Source organism: Aythya marila, assembly GCF_965140915.1.
Source record: "Aythya marila genome assembly, chromosome: 1".
Lineage (NCBI taxonomy): Eukaryota > Metazoa > Chordata > Aves > Anseriformes > Anatidae > Aythya > Aythya marila.
Genome location: NC_139042.1, coordinates 156296293 through 156322148, shown reverse-complemented (window position 1 = coordinate 156322148; position 25856 = coordinate 156296293). Strand labels below are relative to the sequence as shown.

The 25856-nt window shown below is 31.5% G+C and overlaps 1 protein-coding gene across 1 annotated transcript in view; it reads right to left on the bottom strand.

The window, feature by feature from the left end:
- Nucleotides 1-25856, bottom strand: part of LRRIQ1 (leucine rich repeats and IQ motif containing 1) — a gene marked incomplete at both ends in the record, with an annotated part of 112145 nt that overhangs the window by 12249 nt on the left and 74040 nt on the right. The window contains 3 exons of the mRNA XM_082784576.1: nucleotides 1529-1649; nucleotides 7203-7263; nucleotides 8832-8964. Coding sequence (XP_082640702.1) covers nucleotides 1529-1649; nucleotides 7203-7263; nucleotides 8832-8964 — 315 coding nt within the window. The remainder of the gene's footprint in view (nucleotides 1-1528; nucleotides 1650-7202; nucleotides 7264-8831; nucleotides 8965-25856) is intronic.

Sequence of the window (25856 nt, the reverse complement as noted above, 5' to 3'; positions counted from 1 at the left end):
TATAGAAAATAATACATACAGAAACATATATAGAAAAACATAAATCGTCTGCCCTTTTTTCCTTAGTTCCTCAACTACAGAAAGGAGAATGAACATGTAAATGTGCTTATATAGATATGTCTTTTGTGAAAATACATATATTACCAGACACAGTAGACTGTCTGTCTCTCACACTTATGACTCTGCCAGTTGGATTGTTCTCTGCTTCTTTCCTAGACTCTTCATTTTGAAGGCATAATACAATGGGACTTTTTTATTTACTGTACTAAAGCTCCTAAGGCAAGTTCTGCATAACAGTTCTCTCTTCAGAGAAAGAGCTGATTCTTATTTATTTTTCTGGATGGCAGGATAGTGCAGGTTATACATTATACATTATACAGCAGTTATACATTAATATGAAAGTGGTGTATACTACCTAACTCAATTATTCCAGATATGCATACATTCTATTCTGAACATATGAATATAATGATAATTTTGCTGTTGACATTTGCAGCTCAGCTACTAAATTCAGGATCCTAGTAGTCAGCAATCTCATCTAATTTAAATGGTGGGGCTTCATTAGTAGCCAACGGAGAGAAACTGGAAAATTCAGGATGCAATTCAAGTTTTTCTAACATGGTAGGCAGACAAAGAATTTTATTCTTTCCTGATGGCTGCACTTAACTGAGACTAGGATGCTACATTTTATCTAATCTAATTTTAGGAATGTAAACTTTGACACAAATAATTTCAAGAAACTGCATTGCCTAAATGGATTTATGAATTCTAATAATTTTTCCAGAGTTATTTAATAATGCTTATATTTTCCACAATGAAAATTTGGGGCCTTTGAATTAAATTTATTTGAATAATTCAGTTTGTACACAAATGACAAAATATAGTACATCGTATTAGAAATATGCTAACATATTCTTCAGCTACGTTATGCAAAATAAAACATGAATCCGAAAATGGTATCATTTTATGACTTTCAAGCATTATTCTATTTCTTCATATACATGTTCTTCTTTTAATTTGTATGATATTAAAGATTGATAAAAATAAAGGGATCCTCTGCCACTGAGCTACAGTAAGTTCTGTAGGATGCATATACTACAGCATTATTGGTAACTAACATGACAGAAATCTATGGCTTGATTAAGATATGTGTTATGGTATTTAGTTAACAGAAGTTGTATTTTCCAAATCTATTTTGGGGAAAAAAAATGAAGGAGAACATAAAACAATAATATTTTTAGCATAAAATATTCTGTTTGTAGTATAAAGAAACAATATTTTATGAACTTGGGCATCGGAAGACCTAGTATATGTCACACTGCCTGTGGGTTAAAATTACAAGAGGAAAGTCCATTGATATTAATGATGCATTTTTTACACAGAACCATAGAAAACATATGAAAAGGTTTCAGGTAAGAAACAGAAGAATAATTAGCATATGTTATTAGGGATTCCAAGCATGCTTAGTTCCACAAAACTATTTTAAAGTGACCTTTAAAACTGGTATTGAAAAAAACCCATAACTTACTTGAAGATCTTGCTGAGTGTCTGTGTGGCTGCTTATTTTTTTCTCTGTTCTTAGTCAAAGCACTTCCACTGGCCATGGAAACAAGATCTAAATCCGTGTCTTCTCTGCTTACAGGGCTTGCCTGGAAGCAGTGGGAGAGAATGTACACAATCATGAAACAAAATGTAACATTTTCTGAATGCAGCTCACATTACCCCAAATAAACAAACAGGGCCTGTCAAACAACCTTCTTCAAAATGATACCACAATCCTTTATTGTTGCCTAGGCTGAACAAATGCACTATGTCAAAGCATTTTTGTAAATAGGAGCCGATCTTAAAATTGTGGTTTGTGATCTGAGTCAATGCAGCAACAAAAGAAAACATTTTAGTACAGTAATTTTGAAGAAAATCAATCTTGCAGATGGTTGATGAAACCTTAAACAGCTTAAGATCATTTACTGACCAGTCTATAATTTAAGTTATAGCTGAATGTCAGAGATGTCATATTGGATTATTTTCTGCAATATTTATGTTTTATCCAGGACATGTATCACTTCAATCAATCAAAGACCCAGTAAGTAATTTAATCTTTTAGTTTTTTGCTACTTAACCATATCCATCAGTTAGCATTTAAATTATAGTTTAGGTAAGAGTATTTTATTAATTAGGAACTCCTACATTTTGGCATGAGGCATGTTACCTGTACCTCAATATGGCAAAATAGAAAAGAAAATCATCTTTTAGATTAGCCAGAGGTCCTTGTTTTGGCACCATGTATGGTAACGGTTAAAAATATTGACCTGGAAGATATCACACACTGTAAATTGTCAAGAGTCACTTTTTTTTTTTTTTTTTTTTTTTTTTTCCTAGCAATTACTACATATTTACTCAACAAGAACTCTCTTTCCTTGAAATTAAAAGCTATTCAATGTCTAAAGCAGTTATCCAACAATACTATTCATTAGATATTGAGGACCAGCAACAATGACCAGGAAAAATCAGACACTGGAGAAGAGTGATCTACAAAATCCCCAGTATAGACCTAGTCAGCTGAAGTACTGACCATAGGTATACACTTAAATTTTCTGTTCTCTGGCACTTCAAAAGTGGAGTCCAGAATGCAGATTAAGCCTTTCCTCCATCAGTGCCGAAAAGCCACAAATCCTGTAAGAACCTAGGTGTCTGAGTAGAGTCCACTTTTTCAACTTAAACAAACAAACAGAAAAACAAACAAAACCAGAGAGAGAGAAAGAGAAAGAAAATTCTGGTAGCAATGCAACAAAACTTTCACACAATATACTAGTAGCTAGACTGCTTGATCAGGCTTTGGGAGACTGGGTCTCAATTCCTTCCTCAGGCAGCTAAGGCCTGCAGCTCCCTTTTTCTCAGGAAAATGCCATGACTGTAAAGTTGTAGGTTATTCTGGAGGAGACAATCTCCAGACTTCCTGTTCAAACCAGCTCACTGTACCAAGAGAAGCATTGCTCCAATGTAGACAAGCTTTGTAGTCCAGTCTAACAGAGAACTCAAATGAAATGGAGACCTGTTTCATTTCTTTGTCTTTATCCAGGCACTGTTTAATGTAAAATTCATTAAAAACTTCATGCCATTTTCAAACGAACAACTCCAAAGATACAGAGATTTTATGCTCTTCCTTAGTGACTGTGTACCCTTTGTGTCAGCACAAAGTTTATTTGTTGCTTCCTTCTGTCTTTTATATATTTAATGACCATTATTTTAAAGTTTCACTTTGCACAGGTAGCGGGATTCATTATTGTTGTTAATATCAATTTTATTTGCTTTTTCATAGCAATATTAAGAAATTGCATAGATATTGCATGTTTAAAATTTTAAAATTAAAACTTTTAGTTTCTCTTGAATTGAAATAATGCAATCAATGTGATTCTCAGAGAGATTCTAAACAATGGAATTGATCATTCTTATTTCCATCTAAAGTGTTTCAATGCATAGCAGAAGTTATGTCACAGTTTGCAAAGACACAGAAGGCCACAGCATTTTAAGCAACTTACTTTTACATGGAATTATTATCTACCTACCATCATAGAAGCTGAGGTTTCATCACCTTATAGACTACATTATTCAGGGTCATATGCTAGATTTTAATTTGGCTGTCTGGCTCTCTCATATAAAATATTTGTTATATTCTTTCAAGTAAAGACAAGTGTTTTCAGCCAATTACAATCAAAGTAAATCTTAAAGCTGTATTAATCTCTGGAGCAAACTTAATTAATTAAGGTTTGTAAAGAACCTGATTAAACGTCCTCTGAAAGTAATTAAAACCTTCCCTTTTACTCCTATAGCTTAGAGCCAAAATTTAGAAGAAATTTAAGATACTGGTACAATTTTTCAGAGTACAGTATTGGACTTCAGTCTGTAGCGCATTTAAAATTTTGGATATTTTGCCCTTAGCTTTATTATTACAAAATATTTTTTTTTTCCTATTAGTTGGAAATTAATTTTATCAGAAGGAATATTTGTCCTGAATACAGTTCTGCATACAAATATTCACCTATTCTTACATTAAATTATCAAGGTATTCTGTAATCTTCTGAGGTAAAAAATTGCTGCTAATTTCAAGTTACATAAATTTTGAGATGCTGATCAGTAGTGAAGTGGTTAACTATGTAGGTAACTTCAAGTAAATATGCAACAAAGATGAATAGGGAAGTCTATTCTACTTCTAATTCAGGAAAATCATATTTAATTTAAAGTGCCCAGCTTAAATTGTAAGCCAGCATGCCTTCTAGTACCACTTATGTGGTAGTATTAACCAAATTATCAAGATTAATAAAACAAGATCTTAAATTTACTGCAGGCTACTAAATAGGGTTTATTCTCCAATGAAAAGGGCTAAGACTTCTATGACTTTATTGTTAATATGCAAACACAGAAATACTATTTTGGGTCAGCTAAAAACAAAGTCTTAACTCTTGGAATGCATACAGATACCAGTTAGAAAACTACATTAATCTAGTATGTTCAGAATCCAGGCTTATGTAGCACATACAAGTTAGGGATGCTATTACACACCAAGAAACTCTATAAACGAGCATATGACAATAAATGACTGGAAATGCCAAGGAATGTTTTCCTGTTCTAATTCTCTCTCTGTTTCTCCCTCCCTTTTCTTCTCTCTCTTCCTCCCTCCCTCTCTCTCTCTCTCTGTGTTTGATTTGGTGAATGTATATTTTCATCTTTCTTTCAAATTACCAGCACTTTTCCTACTTTTTTGGTAATGATTACTGCTGAATGTTAACTTAATTATTGTCATGATTTTGTAGCTTTTAACTGAGTTACTTTGCAGAAGCATTAGGATTATGTTCAGATTTCACATTTCAAACTTCAAAAGCTAACAAAATATATATACATTTTTAAAACATAATTCTCCATCCATCTATGTGTATAAACCACATTATTATTTCACTGCCTATATAAAGCTGCTTTCTACATTAGAGATATATTTTATTCCTTTATTTCTATTTTTTGACCTATTGCATTTTTCACAGTATTTCATTTATGTGTAACAGCTGTGTAACATGGCACAGGCTGAGACAATCCCATAACATTGCTTGTTATGTGGGTACACCACATAATACTGTTGTGGGATTGGTGTAGAATTTTGTGGACAGAACTGCTTACTGTAAATAGGATACAATCTACCTATGTGCATATATGCTTATTGATAATTATATAATGTGTAATTTAGATAACATTACTAGATTATGATTTGTTCAAATCAGAGCAATTACTTTTTTAGACTTTATCTAACAAATAACTATTAGTTCTGCTGCATCTAAACCCCATCAGAAGTCATCCAGTTCATGATTTCAGCCACTGAACATTCAAAAAAAACCAACCAACCAAACAAACAAACAAAAAAAAACACCCTAAGAATTGCAAAGTTATCATACCAAAGAAAAATCTTAGACTTGAAAAACCTGACTTAAAGAAATCTCAGACTTAAAAACCCGACTTAAAGAAAATGGCAATAGTAATGTCTAACTCTTAAGAGCATTTGTTCAATCATGAATTTTAGAAGGGTATAAAGAAGCATTTCCAAAACACACATATTGCATAGTTGGTGAAACCAAGGAATACAGGTGCTGGAGAGGGCCAAGATTGCTTCAAGTACAGGTATGTAAGGTATGTAATCTTAGAGGCATGTCACATCATGGAACTATGGAAATTTGTTTTATATGTTATATTATATTTATATATTTATATATTTATATAATATATATATAAATATTATATATATATATTTATAATATATATATTTTTATATATATAATATATATAATATATAATATAATATAATATAATATAATATAATATAATATAATATATATATTTATATATAAAATATTATATATATATAAAAATATATATATAAATATATATATATATAAATATATAAATATATATATATATATAAAATATTTATATATATTATATTTTGTATGTGAATAGAAGACACAGACTTTGTCAGTTCCTGATGTGAATTAATTTGGAAGTAGCTCAATGCAGTTCAATATGAGCATCAGTTCAATACCAGCAGTATAAACAAACACACCAACAAAGCATGTTGCCATACTTTATAAATAGACATAAAATAAATACACAAGACTTGTGTTCTCATACTTGGTACTAACTGAAATCAATAGATGAAAATGTATCTATATAAATACAATAAAATTCAGGTTTTCATTGTACCTCAGATACAGATGGACACAAGGAATGTGTAAACAGATACTTGCAACCAACACACTAGAATCAAGTACAGCTCTATCATAACTAAAATTACAATTGATATTCCATATAAAGCTAAATTCTGTATTGTTTTTAATTTTATTTTTTTCACCCCCACATAATTATGTCAACAAGTATATTGCTAACTTGGTAATAAGATATGAAGTCATACACTATAAATTGGTATCATACCAGTTTGGCTCACTACCAAAGGAACATTTGGGTCTTTCTAACACTAAGTCTTTTCAACTAGTAAATCTTCAGATTGTTAAATCATTTGTATTCCGCCTCCTGCCAGCCAACAGAATTACCCATTTTAGAAAATACTTTTTTTTTTTTTTTAATGCTGCAAAGAAAAGAATGAATCACAAGAAGACAAGAGACCATTTTATGAAAAAAAATAGTAAAGAAATTGTAGAAATAAATCTGACTTTACACTATTTTTAATAATGTTACTATATTAATAAATAAGTAACTTTATTTTGGTAAATGACACTGTGGGCATATTAGAATGATTTAGGTATATGACATAGAATTTAACAACATTTAAACTTGTCTGATTGACAAAAATACATTTTCAGTCAATAATGTAATTGGTGCTGAACCATATTTATTGCTTTAAAATCTTTTTAAAGGTTGATTTAGAAGCTTTAAAAACAGTTATATTTGATATCTTAAACAAACAAACAAACAAAAGTATCAAGTTATGAAACCAGAACCCTATGTACACATATGGGTTCTTGTGCCTGACTCTTCCTGTGATCTCCATCAATGGTTGACTTGATTGCCAAATAGAGATGACATTAAAGAATTATATTCAATCAAAAAAAGCTCCTGGTTGTTTTTATACCAAATATGCATTTGAAAACACTATCAAGGCTTAGCTGAATTCTGCAAAATTCCACATGGAAACAAGTTCTTACCACAAGTTGCACTTGTCCACTGTTGCAGATCACAGGATCCAACTCAGGCAAAAAAGAACAGCTGGGAAAAATGTAAAATGGAAGTTTTAATAAATATTGCTGTATACCATTAAAATACCTGTGAGGATCTGATCCTGGAAACATTCCTGTTCAGATGTAGCTAAGTAGCAATGACATCATTTAAAATGATTCCATGGTTAAAACATGTTAAAGTATCAGGGTAACTAATATTACAATTAATAGTACATAATATTAAAATTAATAAATTATTAACAACTACTATTTTAATATTAATTTATTAATCATAAAACACTAATTTCAAACTGTAGATATCAATAAATACAATACGTCTGTTTGCATGTACTGACATAAATTCTGACTAAATCAGTTGTCACACTAGTCTGTTTTCACTTGCATAAATGTATCAGCTGTTCTAAATAGTCTATCAGTGATGTTCCAGTGTAGGTCAGTGGGAATTTTGCCACATGCATAAATGGTATCATAATCCTAAAAATACCAGTACAAATATTAGTGCATAGCACACACCCACAGAGGTAACAAAGTAATATTTAAATAACATTAAAAAAAAAAAGCCTTTACAAATTTCCGTGTCTTCTTACTTTCAAACATCATTACATGTTCTGCTCCAGTGTTTTCATTCGAATTAAAAGTCATGACAGATATCTTAAACAAGCTCTTGTAGTGTTTCCCTATTATGGAACGTAACTGACATATTTTCTGAAGAATATTTGCTGCATAGACTTCCTTCAGTCATCGATATAGTTTAGAAATGTGGAATATTTTCCCATGTAAAATGTAACAATATGCAGTCCATTTCATTATGAATTAAATACATTTTTAATGAAAGTCAAGTTAAAATGCTTATAGTAAATCCATTGCTTGCTTATCGACCCCTTGTTTAGTCCTGTTACAGATGCCTTTGTCTGTTCTGCCCATTAATGGTTTCACTAACGTATCAGTTACTTGTACTGACAAGCTTATGAGCACTTATTGACAAGTATATGAGAAACATATACTCAGTCTTTTAACATTCATTTAGGGAATAAAATTACCTTTTTCTTTAACTGTATTGATATTTTACCTGTTTAATAACCGAAATAAAATTGAGAGCATATTTACTATATTTTACTGAAGTATACATACCATGACGATGTAAAAGAAGGTTTTGAAGACAAAATATTAATACATGGCATATAGTTAAAAAGTGGGTGTTTTACTTCCTTAATTGAATCAAACAATATAGGTAATGTTACAGTTGATGTAATTACATAAAACTGTAATACATACCAATAAAGTTACAAGGTATATAAAGAACAAGCACTTTTTCCTATACTAGTTACAATACAAAAACTTTGCTTGCATAAACCTATGTTTATACTTTATCATAAAGTCCTGCACTGTTTATCATACCACTATCACTGTAGAAGAAGTATCTATTCAATGCCTAAAATAATTCTAAAAGGTACTGTGTTTGGGACCCGGAAGTATAGTGTACTGTGTGCTATCTACAAAGTCATGTTTGTTTTAGAACTATTAACCTAGGTTTCACTTTACAAGATAAATTTACAATAAGAAAAAAAAAATCTAATTTAAAGGCAATTACCTCACCTCTTAGTATTTTTTGAACTGGCTGCTTCATAATCCGAAAGCTGTGTATGAAGCCATTGGTATGTAAAGTCTTTCCTCCTTTGCAATTTTTCATCTAAAGTAGTATCCAGTTGAGAAAATTCTTCTTTTTCACCTGGGGAGGAAAAAAGATACTCTTGTCTTTTGCTGTTATTTTAAAATATCAGATTGTAAATGATTCCCCTGAAAAACACAAAGAATACTGCTTTTTACAAAAGAAAAGCCACAATTACTTTATTTTATTACAGAGTCCAACTGACTCCACAATATTTTACTCTTCAGATATATTTAAGAAATATTTTAAAATTAATTTTGCATTACATGGTTTATTTTCTTTTTTAGGATTGAACAGAGGCCTTCTGAATAAATTTATTTTTATTGGGAAATAAGTATCTTCTTAATGAAATGTATATAGAAAAATATAGATAAATTGCTTGTCAAAACATCTATGAATGCTGCTCACTCTACCGTCTCTATGGATAAAAATACACATTAATTTACAATTACAATTCTATTTACCAATACATAAGGTAAAAACTTGCCATTATATGTAAAAGTGGATGCATGGCAATCCTATTTCTCTGATCTTTTAGTGATACTTTAATGACAGCTTCCAATATTGTATTTCAAAGCAATTGCATATCTTATTATTACATATATTTTGGCACATGAAAGAGATTCTAAGAGAATAAAACATCAACATTACAACAAAAAGCTGCACAACTCTGGAGGATCTTCAGTCTTTGGGAACACTTTGGTGGGTACCTGACATGTTTTGAAGCATAAGGAAGAGTATGTCAGAATTGGAAGAACCTGCAGAGGAAGCATCATTGCTGCATGTGGACATTCATGAACAACTTTTTATTTTCTGCCTGGTACCTTTGACTCAAGAGACATCATTTATGAGACATCAGAACACTTATTTTTATTTTTTTATTTTTATTTAATGTTTGGTTTTGCCTTTTTTCTCTCTTTAATCTCACTTCGGAAGACATTACCTTACTGCTTTCTGATGATTATTGCTTTTTTCCCTTTCAAAGATTTTCCTTACTCTTCCTGACAAGTGAATTTAGCAGCGATTAGAAGTTATTTAGTAAACTGTAGGGGTGGATCTCTTGCACTTGAATCAGCAAAGTATGTAAGTTATTCCACTTTGTATAAAGCCCATTTACTCACTAAGAATGATTTAACTATCAATCACTATAACGGCATAGAGTATCACAATTAAGGTGAATGGTTTCCTTATACTCTTTATTTTAAGCTTTTATTGCCATTCATGTTTTGACAATATGAACTGCAGATACCGGCTATTCATAGACTTTGTCAGAGGGCTGCTATATTATCTGTAATAATTTTATTATTTTCTTCCATAGAAATTATAATTTCATTTGCACAGGCTGCAAACTGTTGTTTCTCAGTTCTCTTTTACCTGGCTCTGCAGTATGCTCACTGCTTTAATCTTTTAGCTTTAAAGGAATAGTGTTAAAGTATCATAGCTGCTTATAAAAGCTTGAAATAAAAATGTCTTTTGGTTGAGCTCTTCATTTATCTCAGTATAGGGAATGTCTATTTGAATTAAATCCATTCCTTGGGCTGAACTTGTTCAATTGTCTAATCCATAATTCATAGTCATAGATGTCTTAGTAGTTAGACAGTCTAGAAGTTAGATGGAAGAATATATTATTTGCTGTTGTAAAGGACTCTCATGTACCTCCTGATATACTATCAGGAAAACAGAAAATGAAAAGCTTAGATGGAGCATCACTGAATTATCCTAATATGGTTGTGAGGTCTGCCTAAGAAAGATCAAGCAGTGACCTGCTGGATCACTGTCAAATATTAAAATAGAGAGTCATAATAACAGAGTTCATCACCTTCCTTGAATACAGCAAGAACCACTTCTTTCCTAGGTTTATGATATTCTTTTCCTGTGTTCCTAGTTCAGCAGTACAGCTTTCCAACCTTTAAATTTTGAACAATTTGTAGTGAACATTTGTTTTCTAGTGAGAAATAATTCCCCAAGACATTAGCTTTACGTTCCTTCTTAATTTATATTTACAGAAAAGTTTGGTTCAGTATTACCCATATTTCTCAGGAGAATTATTTCTTCCTAGCAAAATGATCAGTACTAACTAAGCATTTGCTCAAACATTGCCCTTTTCCTCTATTATAAGGCAAATCTACATAGGGATTTAAAACCAATATTAGAATCATAGAATCATAGAATATCCCAATAGAATATTGGGATATCACATATAATCTATACATAATATATAATATTATATAAATATTATATAAATATTATACAAATATTATATATATATATACATACATACATATATAACATTATATATATATATATATATATATATATATATATGATAGAATATATCCCAGTAGAATATTGGACCCACATGGATCATCGAGTCCAACACTTGGCCCGCCAGGTGCCTTGCACAGGAGCTCTGCAGGCAGCTCCAGCCTCCTGGGGCCAGAGTCCAAGTCTGTGTATCAATGGCAGCCAAAAGAGAATGTACATAAAATAAGCTACAATAAAACTTACTAAAATATATATTTAACTTGGGAAGTTATTTTTCTCAAATGATTGCATATAACTCACCTCTGTTGCAGTTTGAATTTCTAATGGAATTCTGTTTGAAATTTTTTTTATTAAAATTTTATTATATATATTCATACTAATATTTTAAAAAAATATTGAAATGAGAAAGTGATCAAGAGAAAAGTGCACCAAAAATGTAGAAAACAGTATTCTATTTTCTTATTTGGAACATATCCATAGTCTTATATTTTAATAACAACATAAATCTTATGAAAAAATACTGTTATGCATTAAAACACAACATTACCACTTTCCTGTTCCATTTATGAACATCATGTGTTGGAGGATCTTGGGAATCATTATCATTAACAGGCATTTGCTTGATAGCTTTCTTAAATTAGGGCTCTGTTTTTGTTTTTGTTTTTTTAAACCTGGACATGATTTTGTAGAAGTACTAACACTCACAAATTACACAGAAGTTCATAAGAGCTGTAAGCATTCTGCAACTTTGAAATGGATCAGACCTATAATCTTTAATTGTTAAACCCAGGCAACTCTTAGAATATCAAAGAAAAAAGGAATACATCAAAGAAGGAAGAACCCCCTAAAGAAAAAAAATCATCTCAGAGGTATTTAAATTAGTGTACACACATTAGATTATTATTTCTAAGTTTTCAAACTTTTTTTTTTTTAAACAACACAAGTTAGTAATTTACAATTGGAATAGTCTTACATTTGGTATTTGTGCAATAATGACTTTTAAGTGTTACCAATTAATCCACACACATGCTGTGCACTCAGGTCAGACTCCACCAGTTTTCAGGGGAACCTGCTGCCATTTTCTTGCAGAATTTGAGTACCTAAGTAGAGAGAACCTATTCAGAAGAACCTGGGCATCTGAAATGTCCTTGAAACTAAACATTAGAGGAAAATAACAAACTATTTCCAAGGTCTCCAAATCCACATGAATGTTATTCAACCCATAATAAACTGAACTTCTGGATCCAGAAAAATGTCAACCTCAGTCTGTCAAATTCTGTTTGCTTGGCATGCTCTGAGACAGCACGTCTCATGTTCAGTTTAAAATATAGATACTGTTTACATATATTATGTTAGACCATCTCTGGATAATCTATTAAGTTAGTTATAGAAGTACTAAGAATCTGTGAACTACTGCTGGTGAAGTGCTCTAAGTTCTAGATAAAGTCAGGCTTTTTTCTCACAGGATTTTCTTCAAGTTTGTTGTATCTTGTGCCCTCAGTTGTAGCAGTCAGCTTTAAAAAGGGGGTTGAAACATCCCCAAAGAGAATAGTTTGGGATGCAAAAGCTTGAGATTCAAATCTCATGAGGCCCAAACCCATGTTTCCCACTGCCTAAGGAGTCCCTCATACTCACGTTCTCCACTGCAAGGCCGTGTGCTATTAACAGCAAGCCAGTATACCAAAGATAGTGACACAATGTCTACATTCAGAGAAATTTTTCAGATTCTGCATTTTCAGATTCTATTTTTAGAAAAAATTGATCCTCACTGTTCTCAGTCCCAAACTCTTTGTCATTTTTATGCAAAGGGGTGCTGAGGCATCTAATTCAGCATTGACTTTTGTTCAAATATATTTGTTGATGATGGGAAGATAAATATTCTACTTTTAATACGACATACGTTTCTTGAAACAGAAAAGCATGTGACGTCTGCACTGTAGCTAACTATCTACAGTTAAATTTTGAATTTAGAGGGGTATTTAATTCACTTCAAAATTTGCTTCAGAGTACAATACATATAAAGTTAGAGACTATGAAACTAAGACCCATAATGTGAAAAGAAAGTCTTGGAATTTCTTCAGTATTCTACGTTTTCCTCCCTTAATATAAAAAATCTGTGACCAGACTTAATTTTCTCAATACGTATTCTGGAAATGGTGCTCTTAATATGGGAATTAAGTAGCTGAGTTGGATATAAAATTAATGTCAATGCTATTAATACATCGATTTTTTTTTTCTTATCTGTCAGTATTCTAGTATAGATTAGCAGCAGTCAGCAATATAAATTCTGAGAGTGCATGCATGTGAGCCTATATGCAAGTGTACTAACTATAAATACATTATTCCAAATGAAAATTAAAATGATGCATACCCACTGAGGATTTTTACTATTTCTCATAGCTTCTATAATGTTTTAGTAAATAATAATAAAAAATCTCAAATTCCTAGACCTAAAATCCATCTTTTAATCTCATCCTCTCCATACTTTAAAATAATAATTAAAAAAAAAAAAAAGATATTATTTCTGTCACAATCTGTATAATACATACAGAACAGAAAGCTACAACACAAGCAATAACTCTGATACTAAGGCAAGAAACTGAAGAATTTGGAAACAGACCACAAAATACTTAAAAAACAAACAAACAAACAAACAACAGAACAAATAACCAAACATAAACACTCATAAATTTATACTGGAACATAAGAGAAATGTAGGTAAAGAGAATTTCTTTACCCACACAAAACTTAATGCATTTCTCAGAAGTTTACTTTGTCAGAAGTTACTACATTCACTTACGTATTACATAGCTACCACTACATGCCTGTAATACTGTTTTAAGAAAATAGATGGTAGTTAGAGTGGTCTTTAGTATGTACACAGGTATTCAGTGTATGCATTAGTAATATTTATAAGATTTCAAGACAGTTGTTAGTATCATGTAGCAGTAACTGATGTGGAGTTTGCTTCACTTAAAATTAAATATATAAATTAAAATAAATATATTAAAAATATATATAAAATAAATAAATATATGAATTAAAATAATATCACCACATCATGTTTCTTTATCTACAACTCAGGTCTGGAATTTTCAGACAGTTAAACACCTTTCTACCTTAAAAATAAAGAATCTTGTCTGTGACATAGACAGATTAATTTTAGATTTTACTTTCCATCTGAGTAACTTTTGACTAAAGTAATTAGCGTATCTGGGGGCATAATGAATGAAATACGGAGAATATTTATAGCAGTGCCTGAGTGCACAGATGAGTCAAAGATGAAACAGACATTTTTTCAAAATACCAGGAGGTTACAACCTGAAAAAATTCTTGATGCTACAAATGCATTATCATTTATGTCACAAAGAGTTTTGAATATAGGAGTGCTGATCAAGCCACAGGAACACGTGCTTCAAAAATCATAAAAACAAATATAGAAAGGAAGAAATAAATTAAAAAAAAAAAATTTATATTTTTCCCTGTTTTACCAGATATTTCAGATTCTTTCAGACAATAATTAAGGTCTAATATATCACTCTTCTATCTGCAAACCTCCTTCTCCTCTCTAACCTCTTCATCTGCTATAGCACTTATCTCCTTTTCACCATGCAACTGTTCTTGACCTCACCCTCACACTCATTCTTCCTTTCCAAAATCCAGGTATTTACCACACTCCTAATCATGAATATAATTAGACCATACTCTGTTTTTGGACTGCCCTTTTTCTCCCTGTTTTCATTTCTATTTTTTATGTTCTACACTATGGTCTATTTCAGGGTGATTCGCACCACTAATAAAGCTTCACCTCCTTAGTTTAATCTGTTTCACTCAATATATTTCAGCCTCTCCCACCCGTGTTATCTTTCTGAACTCTTAATATTAGATTATGCAAAAGCTGAATACTTTCACTGAGACTCCTAAACCACTGAAATTGTACAAATTTCAGCTTCTGAATTCAAGGAAAACAGAATTTTATACTTAGGACTTCCCACACATTCTTGTGTATTTCACTGCTTGTTCCTGTCTCTGCATAATACACCACCACTACTATTTGTCAGTAGTGATTTATATTAGTCTTTATACACAGCTTATTGGTTATTGTCAGTTTCTTCCTTTCCCAACCTTGAAACAAATTCAAGTCTTACTTAACCTTCAACAAAATGCTTTTAAAATGCTTCATTTAAAGTTATTTATATCTATTCGTATTACAATATTGCTGATTAGGTTCTCCTGATATCTTCTGATCATTTAATCTCTCTCACAGCAACCCACTATCACACAGATTTATTGAAAACTACAAAATTTCATTCTATATAAAATTGCTTAACTCCTTCACTTTTTTTGTGGACATGGAACACTCCCTTGATTTCCTTTTTTTTTTTTTTTTTTTTCATATGCTTCACTGACCTGCCATCAACTTCAAGGTAGAATGAACTCTGTTCCTTGCAATTTATCCAACTTTCACAATGATATGGGCTGCTATTATTTTCTCTACTCCACCATTTATGTTAAATATGATTTCTCATTTATCTTCTCTAATTTCCCTTGTAACAAAATTGGTTTCATATCATGCCATTCCTTAAGACATACAACACTTTTCTGAGTTGATTTATAAGCATAAAGAAATATTTAATCTGAGGTGTGTACAGGAAGATGTCACACATGCAATTGCTGATTTTATTTTTTGCAGAATTTATTACTGTTCTGATCTGATTCAGGCACTGAATCTTGTGATAGGACCTGAAGATGTCAGTGGGAAAAAGACTGTGACCAAATAGTGGAGGACAAATAAATATAGTAATATAGGAATACGCTAATTGGGTCAATTAGAAAAGTCAGGAAGAAAACATAAAGGAATATTAAAGCAGTTGTTTAATGAAGGCCTACACCCTCTAATACATTTAATGACATTCCCTTGTCCACAAACGTATTATTTCTTTAAAATTAACTCAAAAACCAGAACCAAATTCTGCCAGTTGACTAATTTTGTACCATTAAAGCCTCTGCATTTACAGTTATGTAGACTACTGTTCTTACATATTAGTATCAAGGTAGTAGCAAACTCAAAATATTACAACTGTCAATTAACACTGGAACCAAATATACAATTAAGGTTATTTTAACTTCAGTCAATGATAAAGGCCATCTGAATTTTAGAGCACAGAAAAAGCAGGACAAAACAAAGCAAAACAAAACATGACCTGGCCACTGTTTTAGTTAGTCAACAATCAAAAATTGTGAGGTTATGTGTATTTCTGATCAATATTGATGGATAATTAATTCTGGTTACTATGTTTTGCCATTTAAGTTTTGAATGAAATGCTATATAATTACTGACTCCACTCAGTTGAAATATATCAGTTGTTCTGGGTATTTTTGTTTGTACTAGAAGAGGCACTGAAGGCTCTCTGAACATCATACTCTTCAGATCTGGACAATTATAGTTGTGATATTAATATAACAAACAGTACTATTATTATCTTTGTAGCCAGAAAATTTCATATTAGTGCTGTATTTTAGAAGGTGTGGTGATAGTGAAGATGAACTTCTTCAGTAGTAAGTGTAAAACAACAGATGACGGATAAGATGGAGAGTACACAGAAAGAAAAGCTGACTATCTAAATACCCACTGCCACAGCCACTAATGGTCCTTGCTTTATCAGGTTACCCCCCAAAAAAATAAAAGGTAAAAAAAGTCTCATTACATCTTAAAACAACAACAATAAACCAAACCAACCAAACAAACAAAAAACCCAACAGATTAACATTTCAACATTTCTCAGCCCAGCCACACTACAGATTTCTTTTATATATAGGTTTGGAAGTAACATGAAACAGTTTCATCAGTTTCGTGTTTGATAGACTAGATTGGTTCTTGCTAAAAAATAGAAAAGAATTCTAAAGAAAATGAGAACTATAAGCATGATATTAGCCATATGTACACACTGAGGTGAATTCCTGATGTAAACTGGTGCCTCCTGCAAACAGCACTCTTCAAGATCCACTTGGGTTTTTATGAGTTCTGAAAATAAACTTACACATTACTTACAATCACTTACAGCATTACACTGTATCTTCACATTATTCTTGTTTATAGTCTTCTGTGAATAGTGTGTTCTGTAAACTATATACTAACTGCTTCAGCCACTCAGCATAAGCAAATTTCAACAGGTCTGCTGAGGAGTAAATTTTGAGTATGTTACGAAAATATCTTCGGGAGTCAAGTCCCTTGAAGAAACAAAGAAATTAAGAAGTAAAAACTACTTTGAAATGATATGTCCAGCATTTCTACACTCAGTTAACTATGAGTAAATAGGATAGAAGTAGATTGAGCCTATTATGTTTATGGTTACTGCCTACATTCACCTTCTATCTGTTCACCCAAATCTAACTCGTAAAGAATCCACCTCTAGTTTTTCTCATTTTCTTTTGGAATTATTAAATGCATTAATGAAGGATGCTTTCTACAGAAAATGGAAATGGAGTTTATATTGCTCAAGAGAAAATTAAGGAATGTATAAACATTTTTTTTAAACAATTCTTTTGATAGATTTTAATTCTATGCATTCCCAGTTTTTAAAATTAACTGACAGAAACAATCAAGAACAGGAACAGAAGTGCTTAACTGCTCATTAATGAAACAGAATTTTCAAGCAAGAAAAGATTATCACTTTGTATGGAGGGCAAACAAGAGGATTACCTTTCCTACATTAAATAAACCAACCAAAATTAATTAAGATATCAGATTTTCCAAAGAAATTCTCAAAATAAATAAAAATAGATAAATACAAAAGAACATTTTCTATGAGTGCAGGAGGTTTTGACTACTGTGCTGCTATCTATGAGGTGGGCAAAAAACACAATAAAACAGTAAATTTTATTGAGTGTGACAACTATTAAGGTAGGTTTTGTTTATACTGGAGGACTTAAAAGTAGAAGATTGGGACAGAAAAATTCAAACCCAATGAAAGATTGGTTCAAAATAACAATTTGGGACTGATATGTAACAAGAAGACACCTATGTCAAGTATTAAAAATAAATATATAAATCATTAATCAGGAGCAACACGAAGTTAGTAAAGCTGATTTAAACGACATTAATAATTATCTCATAATTTTGTGAGCAAGTAATTAATGTAAATTAAGTACTGTAAACAAAAAACATGTAACGGTGTATCACAGCTTGGGAACGTACATTTTAAAAAGTCTTAATTTTGTTTACCCTTGAGAATAAACGTTTTCTCGAGATAGTTATCTGAATAGTATATGAACTTATTTTTAAGATCTTTTGTTCATCAACACATGTGATGTACACAACGTGAGTTTCACTCATTGGTACTTATCAGTGCAGAGTAACACTGAAACAATTTTCTGTTAATGTAGTTCAATTTTGAATACATGTGAATTGGTCGTGTACTCTATTATGGATACATATAATTTTGGATTTAAAAGTGTTTTATTATGTGTGGGTGAAACTATTTCTGGCTTACTTTCTGATGTAGACTGGAAATACCTGTTGACATTTGATGAGGGTACTGTGACAACACTTCATAGTTTTCTCAGTGAGGTAAAGAATAACAGTAGAACAACTTTACATTGTCAAATACACACATAAAATCTACACAGATTAAGTTCAAGGTGGCTGATTAATTTACTTCATAGTCAAATGCAGAGGTATCTCCGAAGATCAGGTCTGCCATTATGTCAAACGTAAACATGGCTTGATTTAATGCTTATTGAATTCAACGGGGAAACAAAAAGTCTCAGACTCAACATCTAAAGAGAGGCAAACCCCAAGCAGATACAATTCTTATATATTTATCTTCATCTTAAAAATAACTGTAAATACCAGGGACTTACATAGGCAATAAATACAGATAGATATAAAAACACCAATTCTTCTTAAGAAGTTTTATTTATTTGTTTATTTTGTTGGTTTATACATCACAGAAGAAAATAAACAATATTAAATTCCAGATCTATTCAAAAAAGGGAATTCCCTTTGTAAAGGACAGGTGAAAACAAAAGCATAAACATGATTTGCTGGCAAGTTTCCCCAGACTAATTCTTAATTGGTGTTGTTCAAAGAGCTTAGTACTTTTATAGAGTTCTTTACAAACTAGATTGAAATTTTCAGCTTATAAACACTTGAAAAGTGCAATAATTTAAACATAGCACATCATTTTAGTTAAATCAACACACATTCAAGAGTATTTAGCCCTAGGGGAATTGAACTTAATTATACTGATTTTGAATCAGTTATTGTTACAACTGCATATTTTTTTCTATGCAAAGGACTATTTTTACCCTGGATCCTCCTGTTCTGTCAGGGAATTTTGTTTTGACCTTTATTTAAATCATTTTTAATGAGAAAATGAACATGCTTGAATGTTAATATTTTATTATTGGAGTAGGTGGGTTTAAATTAGTTTATTTCTTACTAAACCTCTAATAGTTCACTAAACCCTCCACCTTGCTGACATATACATAAGTTAAATACCATGATGATTCTGAATCGTTGAATTTGCCTCATGTGCATTCTATTTATATTTGCCATAAATAATAAACTTAAAAGTATAGTTTGTTTTGCCTGTTGTTCAACAACAGGTAAAACAGTTGTCCATTCCTAACTTTGCTTATTCGTAGCCACTTATTTAAGCTTCTGCAATTAGCACAGGATTCAAAAAGGACAATAAGCACATAAAGTCCAATTATATAAGTGAACTCACACTTGAAATTAAAGAACTTCAGTAGATAACTTTATACATTTTACATCAGAATAATGAAACAGATAAGTTTTACAATCTTACAGACTAAACTACTCTGTTAAAATTATAGTACCTTACATGGGAATTCTTAAAAAATATATAAATAAAAATTTAACTGAACAAAGCAGTTAGGATTTGTAACAGACACTGTCATGGAGAACGAACATCGTATTTTTAGCAAGTTTTAAAGTAACAAGACAATGTCTGCTTTTTACCTTATATTAGAGAATGTTTTGTAAGAAAGACTCTAATATAGTTTCATTTTTTTTTTCATTCAAGATAGGTAAATTGTAACACAAAATAATCTGAGCAAAAAGGTGAACAGAATCCTTTAAAACAATGGAGAAATATTAATAGACAGAAAATCTTTTAATTATAAAATATATAACATTTGTATGATGGAGCAAGATTTTTCTTCTTTTCAGATCAGTAAAGCTAAATACAGTACATGAAAAGCAGTACATTAGAGGTACTGATACAGCAACTGGAAAATGGTATATGAATTAGCAATAAGAATACAAAAAATATACATAAGTAAATACACAAGTAAATTTTTTTCTGTATCTTGTAACACAGTTCTTGAAATTCTGAAATCTTTGAACTTCTCCAAAGTCTGGTTCAGTGAACACATCAAGGTATACTAAAACTGGAGAAATGTCTGAATAGCATCATCATCCTCAAGGCAGCCACGTCTCTGAACAAACTTTCCCTCAGGATTCTGGTTAGAAGAGGAGGAAAAGAGGAGAATAGAATGCAATGAGGTAGCAAAATAGTCACTAAAACCAATATATTCAATTTTCCTTAGTACTTAAAAAGTCTTAATTTTACTTACCTGTTCCCAAATTCCAAACAGATTCTTCAGTTTTCACTTGACTAGTCCTGAATAACTTAACTACTTCTCATAGTGCTCTGTGACATCAGTACTGTCTCCTTGTGCAACTGTATTAACTATGCAATGAAAAAAGGGAATTCATCCCTACCATTTCTATAATGAACATTGTTGATGGGAAATCACAAAAAGATATAACACTCTCTTTGGGGAAATAAAACAAAGTTTAAAGTCAGGAATTAGCATGATAACATGCATGTTGTTAATAAAGTGAAATAGTTGTAATTATTTGTACAAAAGTAAAACAAAACAAAACAAAACAAAACAGAACAGACATAGCTATGGAAGAACCAATTATTAAAATTTATTACAGGTAAGTTTTTATAAATATTTCCATTTGCAATAAATGAAAGATGTTTGAAAGAGAATTTTGAATACAGTGCACACAACTCACATGGTATGATGACAGCCAATGTTTTAGCATATGTAGACCAGAGTACAAGTAGAGTCTGACAAAACCTAAGAAGGCAGACCTGGCTAAGAGTCAGGAGTCACGCTTATTAAATTGAACTCTCAGGGGTATCATGCAATCAGAGGTCACAATCGAGGCAACAGAAGCAATGTCACGATATCAGAGAAAGGGCCAATTCAGACCTGCTCCCTGACAGGCAGTGAGGTCAGGGCTTGCGGCAAATAACTGTATTAAAAGGGAATATTCTCTGCACACTTTTAGAACTGTCATCTGAACAAACAAAGCCAGGTCATTGGTAGGTTAAATCAGAACTTTATGCCTTAGTAGCACATAGTTTCTTTTCTTTTTACATTCACTACTAATTTCTCAATTACAAAATATACACCCATGAGATACTAAAGCAAATTCTCAGTAAATTTAACTTTGATATTAAAAAAAAAATAATCTGGCTTTGATAAAATAAATCCCTGTTCTCTTCATAAACTGAAAATTACTGAGCTTGCTTCATATGAGAAAAACAAAACAAAACAAAACAAAGAAACATGAAAGTGCTTTAGGGTACTGACTTCAGTTTCACATTCAGTTTCTTAGTAACTTTTACACTTAATGGTCTTAAATACATTTATAAAATTTAGTTATTCAAAATCTCCTTCTTTAATAATGATTGTGAAAAATAAAATATATATTTTTTTTGTCTGGCAACTTTAATTTGTTTATTTGGTTACCTGCACTGGGTTACCTCTAGGATTCTAAAAATGTAGTAAATTATGAAATTATAGCCATAAATCAAATTCGTTAAACTGACAGGAAATCTACAACAGAAGAACTATTCTAGACTGTCATGTAAAATAAATAAATAAATAAATAAAAATATTATCTCTGCATCCATCCTTTCTTATGAATCTGAGAGAATACAAGTATACACACACACACACACACACATATAAAATAACTAGAAAATACATTATTTCCACCTTTTTTTATACACATAAGCCAGGTAAAATATCTGCAGTGCATACACCAAAATAGAACAAACCTAAGAATGTGAAACAACTGCTCAAATGGGTCTGTATTGTAAATGGTAAGAGTTGAACCGTAAAAGTATAAATTTGGAAGATGTACATGAGAGAAATACACAGCATATCACAGAATTTATATAGATATCACTGAAAGATTGTAGATTTTTATTACAGTATTTGAGGTGCTCATACAGTTCCTCATAAAATCATCAAAGTCCACCATATATACTGTCTCCTTTTATAGATTACATGAAAGGTAATCTATACTATTAGACCTGAACAATATAAATTTTTTAATAACCTGACTTCGACTTGAGTGATTTCAATATTTTGCCTGAAAAAAATGTTGCACATTATTGAAATATATTATCTGTGTGATCCACAACATTAATAGCTATAAAAAAACCAGAAAGACTAAGTTGTACATTCAATATTAAATACATTATCATATGAAAAATAGCATTTTTGGATAGCTGTAGATCTCTGACCTCATTAATGCTACCAGTTCTCCATAACACCATTGTTCACCTTATAGAATAGGATAAAAATAATTCCTTTATAAGAAAGTTTAATCAATTACATTTTCAAATTAATTAAATGCTCTGGGATAAAGGCCTTCCTTAAGTCCACCTTTGAGAGTATTTGAAGTATGCAAAAATACTGCTATTAAACATAACTATGGGAAATATTTCTTTAATCATGATTTAATATGAATCATGTTGTTCAACTGAAACAAGTATTTGTTCCTATAAAATGTTTATAAGAATCCATTTTATTCCTTGTTCTTAGTTCCATACAAAATGGTTATACTTCTGCAAGATGAGCCGTTGTGTAGTGCAACAGTTGTGATATTTCTATGGACACAGAGCACACTTCCCATGGGTTATGTTCAAATACCATTCACTTACCAAGATAAATGTAATGTTTGAAATATTTATTTTGGATAATACTTGGAATGTATCTGAAAATGTACTTTTAATGATCTCATCATTAGCATTTTTTTTTCCATGTAAAATGAACACCTTTGCATTTGGCTATTTTTGAGTAGAAGCAAGATGAATAAACAAACCATCCCAATATTGACTACAGTCCACAGGCATCCAAACAAATGACAACAAATTCTACAATTACTTTTACCTACACTTACTAAATCCAAGTGCTTTAACATTTTATTTTAGAGGAGTTTAGCCAAACTTATTCTCCCTCACCCCCTCCAACCAAATCCATTTGGATTTAACTTGTTTCTAAAATTATCTGTCTTTTGCACTCTAAGACCTGGGTCACAACCTTACTTCGGGACAGGAAATAGTTATCAGGTCACTGAATGGTCAAATGGAAAAGGATTTGAAATGCTTCAGGACTCAGGGGTCTTTTCATCCAAAATGATTGCCTTATGTATTATAAAATGTTGTGGATCTGAAATGGAGTCAACTTATCTATATATATTGTCTGAGCAGACACTACCTAGCTTTTGCACATACAGTTCAAGAAAAGGAAAGCTAAGATCTCAGAAGACGCAAATGAAACTATCAGAAATATTGTGCTTCCTTATTCAACAATGCCATAAACTAGTTCTCAACCTCTGATGAAATTTTGGGTGAAATCTCATTCCTACTGAAGTCATCACGAGGTAGTTAGTCATTAGCAAAATAGCAGTAAGATTTTTAATATTTTTTCCCCTAATGCGCACTTCCTTTTAACTGCTGTGCTAGGAAGGCACAGGTGACATAGCTTACATGTTGTATAAATTTCAAGTTTCAGAAGATTTTTGGAACAAACACATTTATTTCCAATGCATTAATAAAGTCCTGATACCACCACAAGTTGCAACTCTGCAAAACAGTAGAGGCATGAACAAAGAGATAATACATGAGCAGGTGAAATATGTGGTCAAAATCAGAAATATTTAACAGTAGAATAGTGGAATCCTGAAGACTAGAACTACACTGAGATCTTATAATACTAAATTGGAATGTATTCCTGAACTTCCTCTTTAGGAATTTCGGGCAAAGAGAAAATCTTTTTCTCTCTCTTCATTTTTTTTTTTTTTAATTGAATGTGAAAAGCAAAAATTGTAATAAAAATGTTCTATGCCTAGATCATTTATAAATATCCAAATGCTGAAGTTTACTGCATGAATGCACATAAATGACATTTTATTTATTCATTTTTAAACTTACAGTACTTCAGGATTGCTTCATTCCAGAAACAGAGAAAAAGCCTACATTATCATTGATGGACAGGAGGCTGGAAAATTAGGCACAGCTTTTATTTTTTAGTTTTGTTTTATAATAAGAAACTGGGCCACTAAAACTATGTAACTGAAGCTTGAGTGCGTGCACTGTAAGGCCCCGGCAGTCTTTTACAACTTTTCAGTGTACCGCTGCTGTGAACTGGGTTTGCACTCTGCCAGCAGAGCAGCTCTGACCCATGGAGAGCACTCCTTCAGATCAACACTGCCTCAGGCTTTACTGCTTTCTCCAAGAAGTCTTACATTTCAGGCATCAAGTTGAATTTCTTCTGGAGATGATTAACCCAAACCCATGACAGATTTTTTCCAAGATATCCAACTCCTTATGTTTATTTTATCCTGGCTCTTTTTGGATGTACTGGACATAAGTAACCTACTCATTTTACATGTTAAAGGGCTGGTGGAGAGCCATTAATTCCTTAAAATGAGAAAATATTTCAATGTGAGAGTTCTGTTGTGTGAGCTCACACTAAATAATAAGAAACAAAGCCACAGAGTTCTGATTTTAAAAGACAGATTCCCTTCCACAGTACAGGTTTCTGTTATGCTTTTTCATCACATTTTGGGATAGACCTTAGATTCTCTGGAAATGCATTATTCTGTCATTTTTGTCAGTGCCGCATGGCTTAGAAACTGCTTCCCTAATCTCGCATACAAATTTGAAGCCTGGGAGATGTGTAATAAGTGCATTTTACTGTAAACATGGCAATTCAGCCAGTAGAACCACAGAAAGACTATATTTAGAATGTGGTTATTGATCCTTTTCAGACCACTGCTAAATTAATGATGACTAAACTTAAAAAATGTCTGTTTACAAATAATGTGTGCTTCCTGGGAGCGGATGCCATTTTTCCATTGAAAATAGCTCATTTAAAAAAGATGAAAACAGCTAACAAATGCCTATTAACTACAGTTCAATGTACATTTAAATGTCCTTAAATAACAAATAACGAAATATTTTAAACATACAAAAATATTAATATTAGCATTTCACTCTCAGTGCTTTCTCTTAACTCTCACACATATATTTAAAAGCATCAGTGATTAGAAGCAGCATCAATTCAATTTTTTTCTTCAGTTTTGGTAATACAGAATATCTAAGAAATTGTGTTTACCATTACATAGACATATTTTAATAAGCTCATTTAATTATCTCAAATTACCACTTAAACTACCACACCCCAAAGCCTCAAGTTCTATTCTTCAATGAGCACTAGTAATAACAAACTATAAGAATGCTTTGCTACATTTTTTTTCACATGAAACTGCAAAGAATTTCATAATTGTGAGCTATCAGAAAGCTGTAAAACAGACAATTTAAAATGGATTCTTGATATTTATCTTT